General features: G+C 32.7%; 1 protein-coding gene across 3 annotated transcripts in view; it reads right to left on the bottom strand.

Annotated features, from left to right (window-relative positions):
- LOC112683964 (discoidin domain-containing receptor 2-like) overlaps positions 1-19621 on the bottom strand; it is a 180427-nt gene that overhangs the window by 50879 nt on the left and 109927 nt on the right. For all 3 annotated transcript variants that reach the window (XM_025555241.1, XM_025555240.1, XM_025555239.1), the window contains one exon: positions 874-1105. In XM_025555241.1, the coding sequence (XP_025411026.1) occupies positions 874-1105 (232 nt within the window). The remainder of the gene's footprint in view (positions 1-873; positions 1106-19621) is intronic.

The following is a 19621-nucleotide window of genomic DNA, read 5'->3' as shown; positions in this document are numbered from 1 at the left end:
AATAAGTAGCACGTACGAACGACAGTAATTTTGTCGTACATCGTGCGTAAGGATTTTCATAGTGAGCATTTTTTTTATGAACCATATAAGTTGTAGTAAGAACCGACGGTTGAATGTCACGGCCATAGGCATGCACTTAACCTTTTTTTAAGATATGCCAAAGGCTGTCACTGCTCCCCCCCCATCCCTTATCTGAAATTATTTTATGCGTTCAAAATTCTGGTAAAAACACACACACAAATGTTTAAATAACTGTTTAATTTTAAATTGAAATGTTTTCCTTCAAAAAAAAAAAAAAAAGTGACTGAATAGCCATTTCTTATCATATTTAGTCGTATACTCTAATGAATAAACGAAATATATTTGGTAAATAATTATAATTGATCATATCACAATTCAGAGTTCATTTGAGTTTTTGAAATCATCGAAAATGTTTTCAAGGTTTAATTTTATAGCGATTTTTCGTTCTATAGTTAAAATAATTCAGCTATTTAATTCCTCTTTTAGGTAGCAGTACTTCTTTTTTTCGGCAATACGTTACATACGTATAATATAATATATTACAATGTATTATCGAAATCAAGAAGTACTGCTACCTTCAAGAGAAATCAAATAGCTTAATTATTTTAACTACAGACCAAGAAATAGCTATAAAATTAAATCTCGAAGACGTGATTGATGATTTAAAAAACTCAGATGATCTCTGAAATATGTTATGATCAATTTTATCATTTGTACACTATTTGTGTTTCAAAAATATATAAAAATGTCCGAACATATCCTGTATACGTTGTGAGCACGCCCATGGTCACGGCGGCGTGCTGCTTAATAACGTAATGCGCTTAACGTTAATATTGTGACTACGCGTCTCACCTGTTTGCCGTCCCATCTCTTGTACGGTTTCCATTCCGCCATCCCCGGCCTCCAGTACTCCACGGTGTACTCCTCGGCGTACTCGAGCCCACGTCCGTTGCCGAACCGTCCCTGCGTCTGTATTCCCGTGATCATGTGCACCTTCTCAAAGTTCACCTGCAACCACTCGCGGACGCCCTGCTCCACCGGCGGCTTAGGACACCATCCGCCTCCGGCTCGTTCCACTCTCAATCTACGAGCAGATTACGAAAACGCATTTAATACACACGTTCACGTACGCACCGCTCATCAAAGGTCGGGTTCAATCGGTATGCGTACGTAACACGACCGTATGGTATGCCATAAGAGCATATTAGGTGTAACGTATGCACGTGCAGATAAATAAGCGCGCGAGAAGGTAATCGGATTAGGGGTCGGATAGGTATGTGTATATGTTTAGCAGCTGACAAGGAATGCATTTACGAGTGAAGCATACACGTGGATATAACATGGATATAATGCACTTGTTAAGAATTAAATAGTACATTTTCATTTTCATATTTTTTAAATCAATATTTGAACCTTTTAAAATGCACGGGAACATTATTTTATTATTATAAATATGTCGATAAAAAAAAAAAAAAGACTTTTTATTGATATTCGAAACTTATTGGTGGTAAGATACATCACAGTAGATCTATAATAGACGTGCTACGCGTCGCCGACGATGTAACAATAATTACTATCGTAATCAGAAGAAGTTTGAGAAAATAATTAAAACTTTGAATGTTATATTAAATAAAGGTTTCAGCACGAAAATAAATGCGCAAAGAACGGAAACTTTCGTATGAGGAATACAGGAGTAAGAATATTATGGAGTTTCCAGGGTATAAAATAATAGGCAAAAAAGTTAGTTACGCATAATGTTGTCAGCAATGATGAGTGAAACAGGAGAGAAATAATAAAACATATTAATCGGGCCAAAATAACTTCCGATAACAATTCAATTACTGTATTTACATCGAAAAGTAAAATATCCTTAAACAGAAAAAAAGTTTTTGGAGACATTAGTGGAGTGTCGTCATATACGGAAAGACAACCTGGTAAATAGCTACAAGAAAACATAAAAGGTTAAAAAAAAAGACCTTTGAAATGTGGTTTCATAGAAGAATGTCAAAAATAAGCTACAATATGGGCAGAGAAAACAATAACGAGATGCGGAAAAAATTGCTGAAGGAAAGTTTTAATAATAAGAATTATGCGAAATAACATAATGAATCCCATGTGCCACACACAAGAGTGACCGATCAAAATGTATTTTATTGAAAGGAGTGATGAAAAAGAAAAATCACAGGAAAACAAAATATATTAATTCTTTTCTTTATTTAAAATTTACATTTACATATTTTCATGTATGCAATAATAAAAAAGGAGAAAATCGAAAAATAGAGAAAGTAAGAAAAAAATGGTTGTTTACTCTAATCTATAGCTAATTTACGGATTAAAAAGAGATAGTTATGTACGATAGGAAATCATTCATTTTATCCTGTTCAGATAATTACGTCAACAATAAATATACACGTATGCATTCATAATAATTAATCAAACGATAGGTGAATGTGCAACAGCCAGAGCAGAGGAATATCGTAAATTAAAAACCATCGGAATCATATTAGATCGCTATAAGTTCATAAATAAGACATTAATGTTATCAGTTAATCATTTAGAGGGCTTTCTTATACAGAACCGTTAACTCAATACTTGAACAAGACAAGTATAAATTAAATCGATGTGCCAAGTATTAGTTAAACCGTCACTTCAATCGCACCTTTTAACCAACGTAGTTAGTTCCACTTGAGGAATTTAATAAAATATTGTTTTGTTACTCTTCCCGAGACTTATTCGGCTCGCAATAAGTGTTTAGATAAAAAATTGCTATTTTAATTAAATTTGGTACTCCGGTGGATATAACGTTTAAGAGCTGTTTTTCGACTTTTTGTCACTGGCAAAGATATGAAAAACTTATGCGTAGTAACGACAGCACAAATAAGATCTTATTGCTATCACTAAATATCAAATCTGTCGAATAAAATCCGCATGTATTATTCTAACTGTTATTTTGTTTGTAAATTTATCCGAACGCGTGTTATTATTAATCCGCCGAGAGAGATACGGTTTTATAACTGAATTTGTAGATTTATTTAACGTCTTCGTTGTTAGTATTTATTGTTATAATAACAGTAATAGTATAACCGCGGTAGAGTATGTTAGGTGAATTTTATCAAAAAGTTGTTTTACGAACACACAAAAGTCGAAAACAACTGAAATGCACGTCATTTTCACATCAAGGAAGCATGTAATGATTCAATAAAGTCTTTGATGTGTATCATTTTCCAAGGGCGTAAAATAATTATTTTAGTTAATACTGCGGGCAACAGTTAAACTTTAAAGATGTTCTCAACTGATAGTATAATTCGTTCTACGCTTGGAATATATTTATTTATTTTTTTTTATTTGTACAAGAGGTACAAGTATGTCTTTTAATTTTTACTATGCTGTGTCAATAATGTCTCTTATACAATTATTATTAACATACATTTATTTTTTCGAGAAATTAATTTTAATATGAGGAACTTAATATTATTCACAACAACGGCATATTACTACGTTAAGAATGTTTAATCATACAATTTATAGAATATTCAAAATTGTATTTTCATTGGGGATATCAAGTACAATATGGGCCGGGTTTATTTTCATTAATTGTAAACGTGAAGAAAATAATCTGAATTGTATAAAATATAAAAAAAAATGTATGAAATAAATATAATTGAATTTTAGTGTTCTATTATAGAACTCATATTTTCACAAGTACGTACAGTTTAAATTGTATAAATATATAACCTAGTAAGTCGTTTTATTTGAAATGCATATGTATTGTTTTAAATTGAATAAATATTATATGCGAAAAAGTATTTTTTAATAGGTTTTGTTATACTATAAGAGGATACGTAATTTTATGAAATATCACGAAACGATGATAATATAAACATTTTCAAAGTTTATAAAAATTATTTTATGTATAGTATAAGCATTATATGAAAAATAATTGAATTGATTCCAAACATAAATTTAAAAGCTTTAAAATGTGTAAGAGTAAAATTTCTAATGATTAAAAATTATTTTAATATTTTTAAACTTTTAATTAATTTAATAAAATCTATTATTTTCAATTTCAAAACTTTTAGTTCTTCTTTTTTTTAATGTTAGTTATTATTTATTATTATTTATGATTTAACGATTATTTTAGTAAAACAAAAAAACAAAATAATATACACTAAGATGTACATATTATTTTATTAATTTCATCAAGTACATTTTTCTTTATTTTATGAAATGTAACGTTAATTAAAACCTAGTTTAGTAAATAAACATAAAATAATATTTTTTTTTTACATAGCCTAATATTTAATAATACTTATACTCACTATAATTGTTTCAATTTTGAAACCGTAGCATAAAGAAAATTTCTTATTATTAAGAATAAATATAATAAAATTGAGATAAGTATTTTGAGCTACGTATATATTGTTTGGTTTATCAATTTATAGAAAAAAGATATAAGAATAAAGGTAATCATAAGAAATTTTTATAAAAAATATAATTATAGAAATTATAAATAAATGGGGATGATAAATAACTGTAAGACATTAATGATTAAAAATACAGAATAATTATCTTAAGAATAGTTTACCTGTAAGGTTATATGATATATAAATTAAAATAGTTACTTATACACTTGTAATTATTTCAGATTTTAATTCAGTTTGATTTATTATTAAGGTATCGTGAAACAAAAATATTAATAAAATATTAAGAACAATTTAAATAAAATTATTAAATTAGGTGACTATACTTTTATATGACACTATTGGTTTGATCAAAAGGTTTTACAAATTGTATGTTTAATTTTGTATTAATTAATAAGATGATTTTGTGAAATTAGTATATATATATTTTTTTTTTAAAATCATACCTTGATCTCAAAATCCGTATTTAATTATGTAGAAGAAGAGCGCTTCTTGACTTGATAAAAAAATGAAATAAAAATTGAAACATCACGAAATGCTGAAAAACGTCTAATTCAATAGGTATAACTCAAGTCCATTTATAAGTTAAAAGTTGGTATTAACATATAAATTATAATCAACCGGTATCGCGACAGGAGACTGGAAACTAAAGAAAATTAAGACAGTATTACGTATCGCACAAATACGGCGGTCACCTTCCAAATGATCAATCACCCTAACTATAACATTACGTTTTTAAAGAACGAGGGGATGCCCAAGGCCCGATCCCATAGTGAAATTTCTGATTAAAAATCTTCAGAATTAGATCAAATAAAAAGCGGTCTGACAAAACGAATGTCATGTATGAAAAAGTCTCTAAAAATAAAAAATTTTTTTTCACAAATTCGAATTTATATTATTCACGTTTTAAAATTTAATTTGTACATATGATCTTACGAATTTAACTCAAATTAAAAAGCCCATACCGATTAGCGTGCGTATTAATAAGTTAACATTAGAAAATTTAAATTATAAACCGATAAATCGAATGGCAAAGTAGTTTTAAAGTTTTGAATATGTGCACGATATTTGATTAAATTGTGATAGTAAAAAAACCGAAACGTATAAACTATTCGTACAACTATTCTCATCAATAGTCGAGTGTTATCGGTCAAAATGTATAAACTCTAACCGATTTTTGAGCTCCGTTTTTGTCGTAACAATACTTTTACCGGTGACAGTTTAGTCGGTCACGTTTGGTGTCTGAGGGTTATTCCTTAGACCAGTGCTTATTTTAACATGCGTTTGAGCACATTTTGCGTAACTCTAAATGAAAAATATGCAGTTCTAATTCAAAAAATGTACAGTTTTAAATACTATCTATAAATAAAATTTCTCACAATAATAAATTGTAGTTACCGACTTCATGGTCGAGTGCAGGTAGAGGGTCCGTCAATCATCAGATTAGGTTAAGACTGTGTTATTATTTATTATTATTATTATTTTATTATCACAATATTATTGCACGACCGCAGCGGGGTTTATAATCATACACAGGGAGTAATATTTTTAAGAGTATGGAGAGTGGGTTGAGTTTTAAGTTTCGCGTATTTCTAAAAAGACCTTAAAATAAGTCCTGCCTTAGACATAGATCGACTGTCGTAGCCGGTCAATTAGAAAAATATCGGTATTATATTTCGGAGATTGCAAGCTGTATTCTACGCGCGAGATACTTTATATACTTATACTTCCTGTATTAATTGCGCTCGCCTATATTCTTCCACCGGTAAACAACCCCGGGGAACGTAATAGGGCGTCACTCATGCACACGTGCGGGTGGGTGATAACCGGGGGTGCGCGTTCCAGCTACCCCGCGTGCCAACGACGACGTGTGTTTTAACGATCCGATTCGTTGTCATCGTTTTCGTCATCGTCGTCGTCGAATAGCGTGTGCGATATTTTTTATTATTATCATACGTATATATATTTATTTTTTGACATGATCGCGAAACAACTATACATGACGGCGGTGTTTCGTCCCATACGTGTTTTAAATCGAGTTTGTTAAAAGCACCTCGGCACGTATACGGTGATAAAAAACCGAAAACGAACATCGGAATGGAGAATACGCGTCGGAAGAGGGAGAAGGTGAGAGAAAGAGAGAGAGAACGAACGATCGGATGATGGGGTGGGCGATGGTAGGGGATGGACTGTCACCTGAAAAGAATATAATACGATAAGCGTTGCGCGTTGCTGCGAAACAATGCTACGTGGCGCGTGATCAGGAATTCTTGTAATTTAATTTTAATGCGCTGAATCGACGTGCGAAACGACGGGACGCGTATATTATATCAAACGGAATAATTTCCCCATGTAATTGCGCCGCCGCAGGTACCTATACCACGTCGAGCGATGAAATTTTACCGGCCGAACGAATGATGCGACTAACCTACTGTGTTCGCGGTAAAGTGTAGTGTTGAGATGCATCGCAATTACCATATACCGGAGCCAATGTCACACGTTTACCTTTTTACGATCGCGCGAGGTTTTAGGCGGACCGATTTTAACATTCAACCAAAAAATTGAAAAAATGTTTATACATACGAGTATATAAATATATATCATATAGGGGGGGTTGGTAAACTTAAAAATGTAATACCTATAAACTGTAATTATGTATCCTATTGTTGTGAACCATACAATAGTGACGGGTACCATATATACTATAATAGCGTATTAAAAAAAAAAAAATAGCAGGGAAAACTAAGAACTGTTTAATTTAACAAAAAAAAATATATAGATATTAAATAAATGTATTTATGTTTTATATTATAATCTTAATTAAAATTACATTGTATAAAAAGCCTATAAACAACTATAGCAATCAACTGAAGCCATTGAACTACTATTTAGAGAAGAAATGCAAATGTGGCCCAAAGGAATTAATTTTAATTCCAAAATTCCAAAATACTATTATTACAAAATAATATATTGATATTATGAACTGTTGTTAGTAAAATATAAAACATAATATCGATCACAAGTAACCATCATATCAAAACGGTTAGCGCTACGAAAGGTCTCGGGATCAGTAAGCGGTAATAAGTCGCCGTATAAAAATATTATACCAAAAGCTCCACTCAATAGTTTTATTCGTTAAACCTTATATATGTAATATCAAATTTTATCGTTTCTCCTAAATAGTAACACCACCGATCAGTAGCAAAACGCACTTCACTCGCCGTAGTCATGTATCATCATGGTAAAGATAAATTTGATAAATAAAACTCATAAAAGTATATTGATTAAATAAAATATGTATATATACATAATATGTTACATGCATAAATATTTTATACATTTAATTTTTTATTTAGTCAATTATAACGGCGTATAGGAGCATTAATCAAGGGCCTATTATTAACACTATTTAGTGGCACGCTCTGTAACCCTCACCTCTAAATTACGCACCTGGTTCGCGCAACTTTACGGTTGCAGAGTAACGTAAAGGACCGCGTCGATGGAGGTACGCGCTTAGAACCCGCGCAAGTACGATGACTAACGCCTGCGGACTAATACGATTTCAAAACGTTAAGCGTCTAGTTTTTTTTAGTTTTTTTATTTTTATTTTATTTTTTTAAGTATTTACTGAAACCGTATCGCGAACGTTTGACACTGCGATAAAACGTCGAATACAATGTATGTGCATCCAAAATAATGTGATGATACTGTAATGCACGTTACACCGATTCAAAAATATGAAAAAATAATATAAAATTAAAAACACTCCTTACCACGCGCGTGACACTAAAGTAAATAACTTATAAATATATTGCGATGTTATCGTTCGATGTTTTTAAAACATATTAACCACGTACCTAATTCGTTTATGTTTTTATTGTTTGCGACATTTATTGTTAACCAAATATTATACGGGTTTGTGTAGATTTGACATTTTACGAGCTTATGGTTTACGATAATTTCAAGTGCATCACGGAGACAGAGGTAAAAGCTAAATAAAATAACATCCGTGTTCTCGTAACTCCTGTTGATATTATTATTATTATTTCCTCGATATTAATGATATAATATTTGTATATTCATAAACACACTCTTGCTCTTATAATCGTATAACGTTGGTTTTATAGATACGATTATTCAAGGATTTCTGTATAATAAGTGTATTATCATAATTTTTTTTCATTTTTAATGTCTTATAAATAAAACATGTAACTTTTTCCTGTCCCTATTTCCACCGTAGCCGCCACTACGTATTGTGACTACTAAGTTTTATCGCGAACTAAATGTTCATTTTTTTTCTACCCCTCGTAAATATTAATTATTCACGGATTTCAGCATAATAAATACCTTGTATCAAACGTCTTATCTCTGCTGATTATGAAAACAGAGGACACTGCGACGCTTCTTGGTTTTATTCAAAAACATTAGGTTTCCCATTTCGACTAATATGACTAAATAAGTACGTGCTAGTAATAATAACTTGGGATATTTTGAAGGAGGCTTGTTGTGTAGTGAAAACTTACAAAGACTCGAGTTGTGAAAACATAAGATGACGCGAACCCAAAGGGGGCTTACTTTGAAAAATTTAACGTTTTTGCTCAAACACTTTTTGTTGAAAATTTAAGTTTACGTGGCTTTCGAATATTCTTCATTAGTCATTAACACCATTATTCTTCTAAAACATATAATGTAGGTATACGACCTCAGAATTGTTACGCTGCAGTGTGTGCGCACGAGTGAAGCTACGCATTTTAATGAAGAATAAAATCAATTATGCTTGACGTTGAAAATTACACCTAATTATTATTTTGAAGTATGCAAGTTAGTTAGCAAGTTTATAGTACAATAACAAACAAATATGTTCACGGATTAAAACCATTACTTTTTAAACCGAAATAATCGAATTAATTATTTTTCTTCCCCGGTACATTTAAACGTTTGAAAATAATTTGTTCGATCATAAATCGAATGTAAAACGAACGAGTGTTGGTAACACTTTATTACTGAAACACGAATACCGATAGAATTTATTATTTCCGCTTAACTTTGATAAAATATAGTGATATTTTCCGGAAATCGGTTTTGAATCCCGAGTAAAAGGCGACGGATCATTCGGATCCATTCGGTTATCCTTGTAACCGCTGTGCTCCGCATGCGGGCGAACGGGTATTGCGAAATAATTAGGTATGTTTTCAGAAGATACGCATTCATCAAACACGACCGTTAAAAAAAAAAAGAAAGAAAAAGTTATACGAATATTAAGGAATAGAGAAAACATTGTTGGATTATTTACAAGTGCATTGCACTGGGACTTACATAAGTTTAAAGTTTTACCGCCAACATTTTTAGGTTGCAGGGTTCTATCATTGGTCAACTTCCTTAATCATAGCAATTTGTCATCTGTACAAAGTATTTGTTTTATTTGTTTTTCTAATTTTCTTATAGTGTTTAGTTAAATACAAATCGCAAATTTTATTAATAAAAAAAAAAAAAGAAATTAGGAAAAAAAACATTTAGCCACGCATACCTATTTTATATTTATCGAGTATATTACAAAAATATCGATGGTTGTTTTGTTTTATGTGAAAAAGATTCGCGTTGTTTCGCATATTCTGTTATGTTTCTGTGATTTATACTCTAAGGTACCGTATAGTTTTTATCATCCCTTAAACTTTTTGCTGCCCAATGAAACAATATACTGATATTTTCGGTCGAGCGGTGCTTCGAGAGATGCACAACAAATCGTAAAAATCTACATAATGATGTATTTTTCCTCGATTACTTTTAGAACTAATTATGCTTGTATAGTTATGCTTAACTTCTATCATTGGCCCACAGCTGGATATTCGAATTCTGCACTGCTCGACCGAGCATTACGAAGCGCTCATTTAGCAGATTATATTATGTACGTGCATAATGAATTACGTACGTAGCGGTGTACGCACGTGAGAGGCGAGATAACGCGACGTGGACAATCGATATGCCATACAACAGGTATATAACGTTAACGACGCTGGAGCGGATCTAAGATGAGGGGGTTTACGAGGTTGGCTGACTCGCAGTTAAAATTTGTCGACAACATTTGCCCCTTGAAGACTTGTAATATTTTTTAAGTATGCCGACTATAGTTAGAATATGGGTTGAAGTTATTACTAGACCGGGGAAAATGCTTTAGTTGTCACCCTCCGAACGACTGGTTTAATTGTCTAATACGGTAAAACATCTCTATGCCGGATCCCGTGAAATAAAATATGAGTTAATGTTTTCAATGAAATGATAGTTACGAATAAATCTAAAAACACATATTACATGATCGTATTGTGTTTTTTTTTTTTTGTTACAGGGTACACACTTGTAATCAAGTTGCAGTCCCAATAAGTGGCCTCTTGAAATAGCCTGACCCACAGTTATCTTACCGCGGATCCACTCCAATAGCGACGTGTATATATTTTTAAGGACGTATACGGAAAAGTGTATACCGAAGGCGAGGGCAGGAGCGAGACTACTCCACGGAGAATTGTATTTTCTTTTCCCGGGCGGCTTGATCTTTGGCGACCCTGCACACGGTCGTCGTCGGGTTGATCCCACGAACGGTTTCGGACGCGCGCGGGGTGCACACATCATTGTTTGCGAACACGCGGCGTTTATTTACACGGTCGCCGAGCACACCGCTGAAACTCAATTACAGCGCACTCGGGAGACGCCTCCAGAGTCGTGACAGCAGGAGCTACGGCGGTGGTTGCGGTGGATATCGTTGGTTAACTGGTCCCTTCTCTCGTCCCCGGTCTCGGATAACAATATTTTAAAAGCGAATATAGGTAAACAACACACGCATACAGACCCGGTACGTACATATAAATACAGACCCGGTACGTACATATAAATACACACACACACACACACACACACACACACACACACACACACACACATACATACATAACACGTATACCGTACAATAATATCGTATATTTGTTTGTGTACGTAATTCATGTCACTCGTGTGGTTTGTGCAGTTAGAATATTATCAACGATCTCCGTGCAGTCTCTTACATACAGTCTCTTCACTATGACAATAATGTATCTCGCGCACTCTCTCCCTGCAATCTCCGTCTTTCGCGATCGTACGCATACGTTCGTGCGCATTCATTTGCGTATTAAAATTTGTTTGTACGTATATACGCGAATCAGTCCATCACACGTGAACCAATTCAGTTTGTGTGCTCGCTCGTGAACGTACGGTAATTTTAATGACGAATTCGTGTTGCATTTGCATTTATATGCGCTACGTCCGACGAACAAATACACCGTCACTTGCACACACACACACACACACACACATACACGAGCGTTGAACCATTGCGAAAGTGCAGGCGACAAATATATATTAACCGGCTTTAATGGCGAACAAAAACGACGATGAATACGAGAGAACAAAAATTATATATAACAAAATGATTTAAGCTTATAATAATTTTTCTGTTCTTTTTTATTTCTCTTTGGACGCACTCGTGTATATTAAAAACTTGTGAAAATATATGTCACGCTCGATATCTGAATGATTATTTCCGTTGGCGTACCGCAGTTCAACTCAATTCTTTTGTTTTTAATTTAGGGGAAAAATAATAAACCAAACGTACCAGAATAAGCACCACTTATTTGCAAATAATGAGTTTCATTTAGATACTCTCAGTATTTGATCAATCTCTTCGTGGATATTTTTTTGAATTAATTCGATTGTATTGTATTTAAAAATAGTATTGATGTACAATAAAAACGTTTTTGATTAATACTCAACAAAATATTTTTACACTTGCTTCAAATTTATATTTCACATTCTTAAATGTTGACGAAATAAATTAAATTGAATAATATAATATAATGTATACGATGTAAATCGAGTTGAATTTAAATGTATGTAATAAACTGGCTCTCCCAAATTTTTTTTAAAAAAAATACATATAAATAATCAATAGACCACACGAATAAAAGTAAAATATTTCAATCAATTGAGTCTAGAGAAAAAGTATATAATTATTAACAGTTATTTTTCTTAATCTCATTCGAAGTATGAATAAAGTCATAAAGAATTTTCTTTCTTAAGGGAATTGCAAACCATGATTTTCTTTCTCTTTCTATCACATGCGAAATATAGGGATTTAGACGTTTTCTATTTCCAATGTACCGATCGATGTATTAAGTCGATAAGGATTTTGAAAAATGATTTGAATTCGTTGTAAAATCTTTTTTATATCGATTTTCTCACATTTTTAAAATTTTGTACTTAATTACCTAAAAATTAATTTTTATGTTTCCAATTTATTTAATCCTATTTTGTGAAATTTTGGGAGACAAAATAAAAAAAGTTGGTAAGTCAAACTAAAGAAAACTTTATGAAGAATTTAAATCAGTTTTAAAAATCCTTATCCCATCAATAAATCAATTGGTACGTTGGAAATAGAAAACGTCTAAATCCCTATATTGCGCGTGTGATAGAAAGAGAAAGAAAATAATGGCTTGTAATCCTCTTAACTCAAATAAAACCAAAAATATTAAAAAAATATCAAATTGCCGGGTTGTACGGATTAAATGTAGACATAAGATGCCAGATAGATTAGAATATGTTTTTTTATTTATTTTTTTGTCTACGGTAAGTGAAAACATATATTTTTAGTTTTCACTGAAGAACAATAATGATTTTTTTTATGATATATACGGGATACATTAACGCAATTTCAACGCAGTATCGAATTTACTGTTTTTCCTTACAATTATCAATCTGCCTGCTAAAAAAGTCTTGTTCTGATGAATGAAGTGTTTTCATAACCCTTTAAACTTCTTCTCATTTTGACCCTATCTAGGGTTAAATTTTTTTATCTTTCCTGAAATCCATATTCCCCTTCATCAGTAAAATATCCTAGCTCAAAAATTACAGATAATAATAAAACAAATTACATATTAGTGTTAACAGCCAAACAGTTTAACATAATATTTACTATAGATGTATGTAGATGTATAAATACAAAATTTACATGAATTATTCCAAATTATTAATGTTCTCAATTAATAATTGTTAGTTGTAACAACGAGAAAAAATAAGTAATCAACAATTGTTGTTAAATAACATAAAATTTAATTTAAATTAGTAAATGGCTAATGTTCATAAATGAATATTTAAATAAATAAATGCTCAACTTGGAGTATTATTATATTTGTAAAGTAAGACCGGTTCCGAATTAAAAATGCATCATTAGGTATAAACAAAGTAAATAAAATTGCGACTGAATATAAAAAAGTAAACGAAGTAATACATCAAGAAAAATTAGTCATTTACATATAGATAACTTTTTTAATAGGAAAGTAAATATTAATAAAAAATATTTATGTACTAAAATATTGTAGTTTCAATAGTTGATGCGGTGAATCGTTTAATTAACAAAAGCAATTTAAAAGTTAACATAAGATCCACCCAAATGTTAAAAAATAAATGTATTATTGCATTTACTCTGTGTTCATATAATTTAATCTGATACGTGATTTTAAAATTCAAATCATATTATAAATTATTTAAAATAATTTTCCTCGTAATACAGTTAAATAATGTTATTAGAATTACTGTTGTTCTTAATGCATTTTAAATTGTAATGGATATTTTTCAGTGAAAAATGTAGTAATAGGTTTTTGTGCAGATTGGACGTGAATTTAATATAAGCTTTTGTCCGACAACTGTAAACTCTTAAGATTAAAGATAACTATGAATATTTCCGTATATAATTCGCTATGGTCTATGGCACATAGTGAATCTTTCCATTATTCGGATTAAATTTTTTTTTTTCGGAGCAACAGACTCGAAGTTTGCTTTAAAATGTATTTATAAAAAAAAAAAAAGGAAGGAAATACGCCGTCAATTATGTGAATTGAAATGAATCCTTACGCCTATAAAAGGCACTCGTATTGAAAATTCGGTCATATACTAATAATAATATTGTGCAGAATAATAAATATCGTTAGACGAGCAGTGGGTGGGTATATCGTTGTTTAGTTAACAATACTGTGTACACACTACGGTGTCATCGCAGTAACACTGTTGACGAGTAATGTTTATTATTAAACTTTTGTAATATAAAAGTATCGTTCGATTCGTCTAATGCATACTTTACATGTAAACAGATTTTTACGCGATAGAGGCAGGTCAGTATTATTTTTAGCAGTCCAGCCGTTCAACGTTAACTAGCAACCATGGCTACTCCTATCTATTTGACTGATGAAACATAAAAGTCAGCTAAGCAGTAAATGGACGGATCTGAAGTTTCGATGCTTCCGTGATAAGTTTCGAACACGATCTCTGCTCCAAACCGTCTTCTCTCAGACATATAAATTGCAACTATATTATACATAGTTTCGTCGATAATTATATAAAAACTTGTACGATTATACGGTTCTGAGTGGTAGTTCGTGTAATATATATTATGTTTAATATCAATCGTGTACAACGATAAGTCAGAAAGTCGGCTACAGCTATCTCTTATATATTCGTTGGTGAAATTTAGACGAAGATTCTGAAGGGGCAGGAGTTCATTTAAATATGCTTACACAAAATAGGAGCTTCGTCGAACATACCCGTGGGGAGTTGTTGCTCCCGAACTCCTAAATGGATTTAAACAAAGCAATATTATAATACAAAATTGCGCATAAAATAATACTTTTTAGAACTGCAAGCGTCTATCGTTAGACAATACAAATGTATTGAATAGTTTTTCATTTGACAATTATAACGAGAGGCCAATTTTAACCCTTTCCTAATTACGCTTACGTCGTATGTATTATGTCCCTTGATGAACTACATTTGTTTTCCGTGCATATTATAGTCCATGCGCATAAATGTGTTTTAATATTTTCTTCGCGCTGGAGTATAAATAAATAATAACTGTGACGGGTGTAATAATATGTACAGGAACGGACAGCGACACAGAAGTGACACAGAAGCGACGAACACTACTATACTCGGCACTAATCTCCAATTAGGGTGTAAAAGCTTCGGAGAGCATTAGTGACGGCGGCGACGACCGGATGACGTGAGCATGCCGCTGTCATCCTTACACGACAGCGAAAGGGTGAAGAAGGACTGGAGCACACTCGCTGTTAACGAAATTCCAAGGATTTTATTCGTGTAATCGGTCTATTCAACAGGCGCTTTAAGCAGAAGCACTGCGTTTAGCCGAGTATCAAGAGTGTATAGCGAATGTCTATGTATGTGACACACACACACACACACACACACAAGATATCATATAACAGACATGTATTCATTCAGGTATGTGTGTGCAGTGTAGACGGATGAGATTTGGGGAAATATTGGGTACATAGTTATTACGAACTACAGGTAGTTAGCATTTGGTACACTGTAGTAATGAAATTGTGACATTGTTGGTAATATACAACAATAGAAGGTATATCTCACCGTAGTACTTACCAAAACATTCAGCACAAAAGTAAATTAACTAAATTGTAGTTCTAATATGATCACCCAAATATAATTTTATGGAATAGGAATGTTTTTAAAAATAAAAATAAATATTTATTTTTTCAATTCACCAAAGAAGTAAATAAGCTCCGAGTTTTATTGTATTATACATTCGTATAATATTTAAAACATCTAAGTATTCGATTTATCAATTCACTATGATCTTATTTGCTCTTTATAATAACTCTTACATGCTTTGATTAATTATGACATTTTTTTTCTTCAGTATCACACACTTTGACTCCATAAGGCGCAAATATGTATTGTAAGCTTCGTGCAATACAGTTTGTGTTATTATTATCATCATTATTATAAATATAAAGTGTCTAGCAGTATAATGTTTAAATAATTCATAAACATCTAGTGCAGCCCGATGCTTTATGGCGTTGAATAAGAATTTCAAATTGCAACACCATATATACAATTCAATTATTACGTTGTATATTCAATTGAAAATTAATAATAAATACAGTTGAATGTTTACAATGATATTCTATATTTCGTACTCACATTGTTATTTATGAATTTATGAACACGTAGAACGTAAAGAATATGCGGTTTAAATTGCAAACGAACATTTAGGGGCGTACTTTTTAAATATATACATAATACATTCTACGTCCGATTAGGGTGGAAGTGTAGTTATCTCTTGCGCGAACTTGTTAGGGATTTAGCTTCCCTCACTCTCTCTTTATCTCTCTCTCACTCTCTCTCTTTCTCTTTCGTGGTTATTCGTGTACACGTCAGACCACGAAAAATGACTGAAAAAAAAAACCATACGGGATGCTGTAGTTATTGCTATTTCAAACTCGACGCATTTCTCGAATAACTGCGAAAAAAGCGTTTTAGGGATTTATTTAACTTTTCGGACGCACCCACTAGCACGTATCGCATCGATCAACGGTTAAAAAATCATGCGGAAGCCGACAAGTATTGATGGGAAATCAAATGTTGATCTTATTATTGTTTTTTTAATATCTATACATAATTGTAAGTATAACATACTCATATTTTTCTTTTTAACTTTGTGCAAACATTATTTTTCTCTGTTTTTCTGTTCTCACTTCCTTTTTTGGTCGTTATAAATATTACATCCCGTACTTAAAGGGCTAGTCGCGTTAAACGTTAATAAATAAACGAATAAACCATTATCATTATCGCGTACTGTTATTTCTCCCTGGGCGAGTTCGTTGTCGCGCAACTACCGTCGCATAGTTTCGCGCGCGAGGCCGAACGACGCGCGTTGTACGGTTTGCGCGCGCGTCACCGCAACACGCGCCGACACCGCCGGTTTACAAAATTACGTTCGACGTCAACACCCGGTCGCAACACACGCCAAACGTTGGCTCCAACACAGACCGGGAAACGTTGACCGATCATGGGGACCAACGTTTGACACACGGACGCGCAGATACACGTCGTTGTGGCCAACGTCGGCATGTTGGACGCGACTAACTTCCCTGCGGTGCGTGTATGTGCGTGAATACGTACGCATTCGAAAACTCGATCCAACTTGAAAGAATAAAACGGACGATGTGATCGCCGCCACTGTCGTTTTACTGATTCGCAGACGCGCGAGCGGGTGGTCGTCTTTAAAACGGAAGCAGAGGACGGTAATTCAAGACGGGATGCAGGGCCAACACTACGCTAGTCGCAATCCGTTTCCGACGTCGGACGGTGTCCTTTGACCGGGGGTCGAAAACACCCGTTTTTTTTTCGGGCGGGAACCGGTCCAAAGCCGACGCTGCGACACGGTCGATGGTCACCCGACCTGTTGCGCGACGTGGCGAACCGTCCACGTTTCGGAGGCACTGGACGCGCATCGCCCACTTTCATCGTACCGGGCGGAAGACATGTGCGCGCGACCGCGGGGCGCCGGCGGGTCTGCGAAACGGTCATGTGCTCGTCGTCACGTGTTCGCAGTTGTTCTCGCCGCCGCCCGTACCTGTCCGCGTATCCGTCACGCACGCGACTCGCTGGTCCGTCCAACGTCGACGCTCGCTAAAGAAACGCAACGAGGGATATAATTATTGCGAGAACTGTGCGACCGGGGTGCGAAAAATAGAAATACGACGTACACGATTCGTCACGCCCGCTTTTTTTTTTACGTTTTGTTTGTCATACGATATGTGTACGCTTTAGATAGCTGTTTTTAAAATATATATCGCACTCCGCGTTTTATTTATGTTTTATTTACATTCGTATACGAGAAAAATATTTCTTACGGATTCAAAAAAAAAAAAAAAGAAGAAATGGGGGAACGAGAGCGGGAGGAAAGGAGAAGAATGTATAAATTAATATATATATTTCCACTGCAGTACATAAGTGTACCTCGAAATCGCTAAACGAATAAAAACAAACGGAAGAGCTGAAATATGAGCATGCTAAAAATTGGGCCACGCGGAATTCTCGTTTTTAAAAATACATTCCGGCGTTTAAGTATTACGGCATATTTTAAAATACTCAACAACGAGAATATTTTCGGTAGCATTAATGTTCGAACGTTAAAAAGAAACATATATTTCTACTGTATAGAGAATTCTATGATAAATCGCGTGCTTTTTAGAATAAACACTCCTCGTGGCAATCGATTTATTTTTAATGTTTGATTTTTAAAATTGTACAGAACTCTAAGCCGTTTTGTATATTTGTTATAGTAACATTGTTATATCGTAGATGGATTGCCAAGGTGTTTGTAATTCTATAAAATACAATTGCACATTGGTAAATAGACCAAAGTTGGAATGGTAAATATTTAAATTGTATTGTATTAATCACATTTTCCATATACGTATACCAGTCAAATATATATCACAAGTGCTATTAGGTTTTATTTTGTGTTGGTATAAAATTCATCACATTTCACAACTGGGACATTATGTAAATATATTATTTAATAATATATATTTATATATATAGTGAGTGTAAAAATTATTCGTACACTTTCGTATGTTTTTAAATAAATACACACTTTTTACAATAAAATTATATTTTTATTGATAAATCAACACTTGCATATTTTCCCCTTATGATTTTTAAATGTATTGCGAAAAAAAACTTGTTATACTAATAATAATAATAATAATAATAATAAAATATAAGATTATATAAATATGATAATAATTATAAATATTCGTTCCCTTCAATTTTAGTGACGGAAAGGCCTGTTTACTTACAATAGTGTTATTAATAATAATAATAATAATAAAATATAAGATTATATAAATATGATAATAATTATAAATATTCGTTCCCTTCAATTTTAGTGACGGAAAGGCCTGTTTACTTACAATAGTGTTATTAATAAGTGACGGCACGATCAGTCGAAAAACTTTTAAACTATAATAAACGTATAGTCAGATAAAATTTTATGATGAATCCAAAAGATAACGCTCCTAAAATAGCACTAAATAGGAAATTTTGAAAATATTTCTAGAGTATATGTTAATGTGAGTATTAAATTTTTTTTGGATGACGAACATATTTTGTGAATAAAAAAAAAAAAAAATAGAAAATAGAGACTTCATTTTGCAAGAGACAACGTCTTATATCACTCTGTTAATTTACGGAATAAAGTAATATTTACAGACGAAAGTAAATTCAATATTTTTGTCTTGGATGGAGAAGTTATGTATGAAGTAAAGTGAATGCAAAGA

Source organism: Sipha flava, unplaced genomic scaffold (assembly GCF_003268045.1).
Source record: "Sipha flava isolate LNK unplaced genomic scaffold, YSA_version1 238_pilon_pilon, whole genome shotgun sequence".
Classification (NCBI taxonomy): domain Eukaryota; kingdom Metazoa; phylum Arthropoda; class Insecta; order Hemiptera; family Aphididae; genus Sipha; species Sipha flava.
The sequence above is the reverse complement of the archived record's forward strand: the minus strand, read 5'-3'. Positions and strand labels throughout refer to the sequence as shown.